Source organism: Oncorhynchus masou, chromosome 29 (genome assembly GCF_036934945.1).
Source record: "Oncorhynchus masou masou isolate Uvic2021 chromosome 29, UVic_Omas_1.1, whole genome shotgun sequence".
In the NCBI taxonomy this organism is placed as follows: domain Eukaryota; kingdom Metazoa; phylum Chordata; class Actinopteri; order Salmoniformes; family Salmonidae; genus Oncorhynchus; species Oncorhynchus masou.
In genome coordinates this window covers 73,552,621-73,561,625 of record NC_088240.1, presented here as the reverse complement: position 1 = coordinate 73,561,625, position 9,005 = coordinate 73,552,621, and the positions used below count along the sequence as shown (strand labels likewise).

At 42.1% G+C, this 9,005-nt stretch overlaps 1 protein-coding gene across 1 annotated transcript; it reads left to right on the top strand.

Annotated features, from left to right (window-relative positions):
• The first annotated feature begins 831 nt into the window (after positions 1 to 831).
• LOC135520487 (sialoadhesin-like) lies at positions 832 to 6,843 on the top strand. Its single transcript, XM_064946086.1, has 10 exons — positions 832 to 905; positions 991 to 1,066; positions 1,392 to 1,754; positions 1,945 to 2,235; positions 2,497 to 2,748; positions 3,246 to 3,515; positions 3,629 to 3,725; positions 3,814 to 3,900; positions 4,045 to 4,120; positions 4,254 to 6,843. Exons 1-10 carry the CDS (start codon positions 837 to 839, stop codon positions 4,317 to 4,319), a joined length of 1,647 nt encoding a protein of 548 aa, XP_064802158.1. The 5' UTR covers positions 832 to 836; the 3' UTR covers positions 4,320 to 6,843.
• Positions 6,844 to 9,005: the final 2,162 nt, after the last annotated feature.

Below are 9,005 nucleotides of genomic sequence, written 5' to 3'. Positions count from 1 at the left end.
ATGTTCAAGCAAGAATCAAAAATAATTGTAAGTGTATGAGAACCCCCAAAAGGTTTTTGTTTAGAAGTAATAAAAACATAGCCTAGATTTATGTTGAATGTGTGTGACATCAGTGTGTCGTGTACTGAGAAAGGGTCTATTGTACTTTAAACTATGTGTAGGCAGGTTGCTTCGGATTCGAACCTTCTCAAACAGCCTAATTCATACTTCCCCACCCTTTTTTGTTGTTGACAGGTGTGTTGTGTACCTCCAATCTAGTTGATTTGTACATTTTCATAGATATTGGTGTCATATTGGTGTCAAAAATATTAAATAAATTAATCTTGTCTTAGTTATGGTGATTGGGGGATTTGAATTTAACACTGAGCTTCATCCAATCCCTATAATAGACGTGACTATCATCATATCTATAATGGTCACAGCACGGATCATGATACAGGATGTGAAATACTTGATCACAAGTACATTGTTTGAAGGAAATTGAATTGCAATGCATATGATAAAACGTTTGAGTTAATCATGTGGTTTTAGTGCTACTAACAGAGTGTGAGTAATAGCCCTGACTAAAGTTAACATGGCGGAATGGTACGGTAACAATCTTACAAGATTCTTTACTGATTTCAAGAGATTTCAACCATAGCATCTGAAAACCTTTGAGTTTAGCAATTTGGAAAACAGACAAAACACATATTCTCAAAGGCATTACACTTTAGTGGGTTAACCCTCAATGGAACAGTTAAATCACCCGACCATCAGTCAGAGAGAAAATATGGGAAGTCCTGATAGCAAAAATAAAGAAATGGGAAGTGTGAGCAGGATGCAAATATTTCCTTTATATGTCAAATCCCTTAGTCTCTGAAGGAGAGTGGTTATCTGACATGAGAAAGAAAGATTCAACTATGCAAGTAAGTGATTTGGCTTTTAGACATTAAACGTGTCAAAGGAAATGCTAACATTCTAGTGATAATAAAATCATTCTTATTCCCTCAGGTCCTGCACAAAGAGGAGGGGATGCGGAGTGAAACATTAACATGGCCTTTTCTTATTCATTGCATTTGGCTTGGAGGTAGGATACAAATTTAGATGTATAAAGTCATTTTTTTAAATGTATTTATTAAATTACACACAACAAAATACAAAACAATGTGGTGAGAGTTAAAAAGAATAGTGAAAGGTAGCGGGTAGCAAAAGGTGCATTAGTATTACTAACCTTGAGGGGCTCCCCCTTTCAAATATTAATAGAACAAAATGAACAATAAAATGGCCTCTTGATTTGTTCAAATCATTCCCCTTGACTAGCCAACGGAAGATCAGGGATTATATTTCTAATACTCACATTCATTGACTGTGTCCAACAACTCTTATTAACATTTCCCCTACTGCTATTTGAGTGATGGGAGTTGAAGCCTCATCATGGACTGCTGAGGTGCCCAGCTCAGTATCCGGCCTGCAGGGCTCATGCATCGTGATTCCCTGCTCATTCAACTACCCAGAACCAGAGAAGAAGAACTCCAAATTCACTGGCATCTGGTTCAAAGGCACCCATGATACTATATACCACCCAGACAGCTCCAACATTATCAAAGACTACAGGGGTCGTACAGAGCTGGTGGGAGACCTCTGGCAGAAGAACTGCTCTCTCAGAATCGACCACCTCCATCGCAGTGACAAAGGACCTTTTCATTTCAGGGTTGAAATTAAAGACGAAAACAAGTATTCCTACATACATGACACGGTCTCCATTGCAGTGAGCAGTAAGTTCCCAGGGTAAAAATTGACAAGGATGATTTGTTGTTGTATTATCATATCCCATTATTTACCCAAATGATAGTTATAGCTTATTGTAGATTAAAATTATATTACTGAAAGGACAGAACTAAGAAGTAGTGGATGCACACCTCAAGAGAACTGCAATAACTGTTCTCTTTTCTTTGCTGATTTCAGGCTCTCCAGACCCCCCCTTTCTGTCAGTGAGGGAGGAGGTGAAGGTGGGGGTGGAGCTGTCTGCCTCCTGCTCTGTGTCTCACTCCTGCCCATCTGATTCCCCTCTCCTCACCTGGAGCCACTCCGGAACACCCAGTGTCCAATCACAGCAGCTGACCAACGGCCAGTGGAAAGTGACGTCATCCCTGACCTTTACCCCCAGCATCACTGATCACAACCAGTCTCTGGTCTGCACAGCAGAACACAGGGGAGTGAAGCCAGTGAAAATGTCCAAAACTCTCAATGTCAAATGTAAGTGAACCACACCTGTGTGTGGAAGATTTACACTTTCACTTCTGTGAAAACAGAATGCTTCTGTGCATACAACAAAAGTTAAAGAAGAAATGCAATGTAACTTCTTTGAAAAAGGAACATGCACTTTGTCCAGAGTCTGGATTTGGCATACTTCCTTTTTACATTTGAAATAGATTTAGCATGTGATTGATACACTGAATCTGTCCTAAGATGTTTATTACATAGTAATAGAATTCTTACTAATGTTGTGATTCATAGATGCCCCAGTGGATGTGAAGGTGGAGGGAGTGTCCAGTGTGAAGGAGGGAGACTCTGTGGAGCTAAGATGCTCCAGTGACAGTAACCCTGCTGCCCACAGCTACCGCTGGCACAACAGTAGAGGGCCTCTGCCCACCACTGGACCTACCATCACACTGGAGAATGTGACCAGACTCACTGAAGCACTCTACTGCACTGCCGTCAACACAGAGGGACAAGGCCACTCCAGCCCACTGAAGCTCAATGTAGAGTGTAAGTAGATGCAGCCATTCAAATCAAATCAAATTTTATTGGTCACATACACATGGTTAGCAGATGTTAATGCGAGTGTAGCGAAATGCTTGTGCTTCTAGTTCCGACCATGCAGTAATATCTAACAAGTAATATAAACAATTTCACAACAACTACCTTATACACACAAGTGTAAAGGAATGAATAAGAATATGTACATATAAATATATGGATGAGCGATGGCCAAACGGCATAGGCAAGATGCAGTAGATGGTATAGAGTACACTATATACATATGAGATGAGTAATGTAGGGTATGTAAACATTATATAAAGTGGCATTGTTTAAAGTGACTTGTGATACATTTATTACATCCCATTTTTAATTATTAAAGTGGCTAGAGATTTGAGTTAATAAGGAGCATGTCCTTTCTGTGTATATAATATTAAGACAAATCTCTTCAGGATGTAGAACTACATGTTCAGTTAAAACCAAACTGTTTATCATTCTCATCCCAGACCCCCCTGAGATCAAAGTGGGCTCTGCCTGCACTTCAGACGTCTCCACGGTAACCTGTCTATGCATTGTGGACTCGGAGCCCCCCGGCACCGTGGAGTGGTCTCTTCCAGATGGACCCCTGCCCACCTTGCCCAGTACCAGAGTGGAGAGGCATGGGTCAGTTACCATGGTGACCCTACAGAGGGCACTAGGCTTCTCCGAGAACGTCCACTGCCATGCCAGCAACACACAGGGCAATGCCACCTTGTCCTTGACTGTGTCCACAAATGGTAAAGGAAACAGTGGGGGAAGTGCATCATAAATGAAGTATTACATACAGTATTAACATCATAAAGGATATTATTAGTACATTAATACAACATATTTATTTGTTTTTGGACAGATAAGAAGTTGATGCTGTACGTTTCAATTGGTATTGCTGCATTAGTGGTGGCAGTAATACTAATTCCCATGTCAGCTTGCCTATTGAACAAGAAGGGGTAAGTTACTATTTTTTTTCTTTTTGGAAGGAGTTATATAGATTTGTGTTTGTTTGTTTTGATAACGTCACATTATTTTTCTCAACAGTAGGAGGAGTCGTAGTGACCAGTCAGTAACCAGCAAGCAGGAAGTGGACACAGCCAAGGGTGCTTTTTCACATCCCTCACCATCAAGGTATTTTTCTACAGGCTGTTCTATCTGTGATCATAATGTATACATCCGGCTGAGTTGTTAAAGCCCATTAGCCTACATTTACTCTTGTAGTTTCTTATCAAATGATGGGAATACATCTGAGAGTTGTCCTAACTCTATCCACAGGAAAGAGCAGAAAGACACCAGCAGTGAAATCCACACAAACTATTACACCAACGATCAGCTATATGGAAACATGGAGGTATGTACTGTAGGCCTACTGCAGACATGTACAGGTGTTGTAAAGATCTGAGATCTGAGGAGATACAAAGGATTAAACAATAGAGGTGGTGTTGTAGATGATGATACTGTGTCTCTGATCTGGTTATCTGTAGGCTGAAGAGGATGGCGACCCATACGAGTGTGTTGATGGAGACGATGCAGTCTATGCTAATATGTGAACATAACAGGAAGCATGTGGAAGTCAGCTGGTTCAGAGGCAGTGGTACTCAGTCTGTCAAAGGTTCCAGTAAAATATTATCATTTTAAGTCAATGTAGCAGAACAGCTGACTGCTTATATTTGTTAGCTTTATGTAGCTCCATGGTTCTAAAGGCTAAAGAAAATGGCAGGGTTTGTGTTATGTATTTTTTTTAAATTATCTATGGCTTAGGTGATTCAGGCTCTTTGGTATCACATACACTTATGTCAGTCTCATTAATACTGCAGAACTGTGTACAAGCTGAACTGTTAATTACAGAACACCACCTAACACATTAACTGGCATGACATTTCGTCTCATGGGAGGCCATAAAGCTTCTAAAAGTCTTCTCATAGGCGGCCACCTCTACAATGCATTCAGTCAAAATGCATGTTTTATTGTACACAAACCAAAAGCATACCAAAGGCACTAACAAGCATTTAAATGTCTTTAAACTACTACAAATATGTCAAAATTCATCTCCCTCCAAGCACCCCCTGTGACTTCGAGAAAGATTTTAACCCAGTAACCCCAAAAAATACTCAGTTTTCACCATCACTGTAAAGCCCTAGTCATTTTGTTGCTTTTGATGAAGTTATTTCTGAAGATGATTATTTATTTTATGTGAAAAGTGATTCCTTTGTCTGTTACTTGATCTGAACTCTCGTTTTAATATAGTGGAACTATTCCTTTTTAAATTATAGCGTAAAAGCAGCCATTTTCTGGTGTTTTGTGGTGAAAAACAGAGCGGGTCTAGCATAATACGGCAACCCTGTTACCCATAGATAGACAGGCTACAAATGTTTAACAATTTGTAATTATTTGTAATTCTTGCTTTCAACTGACCCTCCCTGTTGCACACAACAAGCTTCCATTCTTCTTGTCACAAGAGTACATAGCTGATTTAACTAGTAATTACCAGTTGGAGGGGAGTTCAAGTGGATTTTTCCTAACCATCCACTGTAGAGCTTCACAATACCACTCATTTGAAGCACAGGCTACTGTGGCGATTTGATCATAATGTAGGCCTACCAAAGTGATTTACCATCAAAAACATTGGAGAAAATGCATCCCATAACATTTTAACATGGAAATGGCTGTTCTATCATTCAGCCTACAGTAGCATCCAATGTGCGGTGTTCAATGGAGGCCTGCATTCCATGAGACGTAAAAAAAATTGATATTAACCTGTTAATCCACTTGTCCTTCAGAGAAGGAGGTGACTGAAAATGTTGTGGTGTTTGATGCAAGAAACATCTTTACAAAATAAAATGCATTATTATTCCCATACCATGATTACAGAGAATCAGACAAATTATGCTACCCTCTGTCTATTGGCTACTTAGCTTATTTAAGCCTGTGTCAAAATACAACACTGCTCCTTTAATACAAACAAAAAAGCTCTTTAAAAAAACACAGTCCAGTTCAAAGTAAATGGCACCGATCCATATATGGCAATGGTCTATTTGCGTATAGTCCTACTGCAGCTCTGATTGTAATGCTGCACCAGTTTGTGTAGAGTACGGTCTGTGTAGACGAGAGTATGGGCTGAGTAGTGAATGTCAATACAATAGAATCCTACTCCGATGCATTCTGCCTACAATAAAATCTGTTGCATAGTTTGTTTTGTTTCGGTATGTTGCATTGAAAGTAGCTAATATTGCATTGATTCAATCACAATTGCAACAGTAAAGGTAAATGTTAACAGGGAAAACTCTAGAACAGTGGTCACCAACCTTCTCTGAGTCAAGATCACTTTGAGTCAAAATGCAACCCGAGATCTACTGCTCAGATTTTATTTTTTAACATGATTTAAAAGATGGAAGCCTATGCAACAATAACCAATTAAAAACAGTACTGTAGCAGTGAGGTTTGTGCAGTATGCTATAGGACCAATATATTGTCACAGTATTTTGGCTTTCTTGAATTGCCTTGCCAATACATCGTTGTTTAGGCCATTTAAAAAATAAAAAAAAATTTGTGTTAGGCTATGTGATCACACCGGTAATAGAGCCGTTGTTATATTACTTGTGAAGCACAGCTGAGTGAGCATACATTTAAATCATTTGCTTTTTATTTTTATTTTACTGGGCTGATCGTGCCTGCATCTGATGGTCAGTCTCAGCCGAGGGAGAGAGCAGCAGACTGAGGGTTTGCCTCCGCTACACCTTTCCTCAGCTGACACTGACCAAAAGGGGACACCATCTTCCAGCTGATGGCGACCTCGAGTTCCATCCTATGAAGAGAAGGTGAAATATTAATTGATATTCAAAAATACCCAATCCTGAAATAATAACCACAACACAAGCCTATAGATACGCTTTCCTACTCATTCATGACTGCTGCAGTGCTTGTTGTGGTGCTGAGTGAATATACCCTTATGAAAAAATATTGCAGTCAGAGCGGGGCATCTCGTATGAGAACTCGGCACAGCCTAGAGATTATGGTAATGCCATTGCAGGCTGTGTGTGTGTGTGTGTGTGTGTGTGTGTGTCTGTGTGTGTGTGTGTGTGTGTGTGTGTGTGTGTGTGTGTGTGTGTGTGTGTGTGTGTGTGTGTGTGTGTGTGTGTGTGTGTGTGTGTGTGTGTGTGTGTGTGTGTGTGTGTGTGTGTGTGTGTGTGTGTGTGTGTGTGTGTGTGAGAGAGGTTTGTCTTTGAGAGTTCATGAGGGTTACCTAGTCACACATATGAAGTTTTGGAAAGATGTGACTTTTTTAACCCAGGGCACAAATGCTGTCCACTCCCCCGGCCAGTCCTGGCTTCTGGGCCTGAGTAACAGGAAGTTTACTTTGGGCACTTGAGTCATCTGGAAATTCAGAATACTGCCCCCTAGCCTTAAGAAGTGTGATTAGTGAAATCTGTTGACCTAGTCACATCGTTGACTGTCCTGCATTTCCCGTGGTACCAGGCCTTCTCTGGTTAGCTTATCATAACCCCACTATTTCCTGGCAATAGAGGGCTCTTACGGGGTGGTCGCGAGAGTGCTTGGGGAGGTGTGTAGGGGTTTCCGTTGGTGTACCAAGGTGGAAAGTCCAGACCAGGTCCCCTCAGTGCGCATTCCCCCAGAATATGCCGATTTGGCTCTCGCCTCGTCGAGTTTATTTTTTGTGATGAAGAAGGATGGAGTTCTACGCATTGACTATAGAGGTCTCAATCAAATCACGGTGAGGTACAGTTACCTGCTACCTCTTATCAATTGAGTCAATGTATAGGGTGCGCTTCTTCACGAAACTGGATCTCCGGAGTGCGTATAACCTGGTGCGTATCTGGGAGGGAGACGAGTGGAAGACAGCCTTCAGTACCACCTCAGGGCATTATGAGTACTTAGTCATGCTGTACGGGTTAATGAATGCTGCATCAGTCTTCCAAGCCTCTGTAGACGACATTTTCAGGGACCAGCACTGGCAGGGTGTAGTGGTGTATATCGATGACATTCTGATATACCCCACTACACGCGCCGAGCATGTGTCCTTGTTACACATGGTACTTGGAAGACTGTTGGAGTAATTGTGTCATGCCCTGGTCGAAGTATTTTGTGTTTATCTTCATTTATTTGGTCAGGCCAGGGTGTGGCATGGGTTTTTGTATGTGGTGTGTTTGTATTGGGTTTGTAGCTTAGTGGGGTGTTCTAGTTAAGTCTATGGCTGTCTGAAGTGGTTCTCAATCAGAGGCAGGTGTTTATCGTTGTCTCTGATTGGGAACCAAATTTAGGCAGCCATAATCTTTGAGTGTTTCGTGGGTGATTGTCCTTAGTGTCCTGATGTCCTTGTTCTGTGTTTATTTGCACCAGTATTAGGCTGTTTCGGTTTTCGTTACGTTTATTGTTTTGTAGTGTTTGTATTTAGATTTGTGTTGCTTCAGTTTAATAAACATGGATCGCAATCTACATGCCACATTTTGGTCCGACTCTCCTTCACACCTAGAAAGCCGTAACAAATTGGCTGACTCCCACCACGGTAAAGGAGGTGCAGCAATTTTTAGGGTTTGACAATTACTACCAGAGATTTATCCAGGGTTTTGTCCAGGTGACTGCTCCCATTACCTCACTGCTGAAGGGGGTCCCATACAGTTGCAGTGGTTGGCTGAGGCTGACAGGGCTTTTGGGCAGCTAAGAGCTCTGTTTACTTCGGCTCCCGTGCTGGCCCATCCGGATCCCTCTTTGGCGTTCATAGTGGAGGTGGACGCGTCCAAGGCTGGGATAGGAGCCGTGCTCTCACAGCGCTCTGGTACGCCACCAAAACTCCACCAGTGTGCTTTCTTCTCGAAGAAGCTCAGCCCAGCGTAGCGTAACTAGGATGTGGAGGACCCGGGAGCTGTTGGCTGTGGTTAAATTGTTGAAGGCGTGAAGACATTGCCTTGAGGGGGCTAAACACCCTTTCCTCATCTGGACTGACCATCGCAACCTGGAGTACATCCGGGCAGCGAGGAGACTGAATCCTCATCAGGTAAGGTGGGCCATGTTCTTTAACCGTTTTGTGTTTACCCTGTCCTACAGACCAGGTTCCCAGAATACGAAGGCAGACGCACTGTCCCGGCTGTATGACACAGGGGACCAGCCCATGGATCAGACTCCCATACTCCAGGCCTCTTGCCTAGTAGCACTGGTCATGTGGGAGCTGGATGCGGACATTGAACAGGCGTTGCGTACAGAGCCCGCTCCCCTCCAGT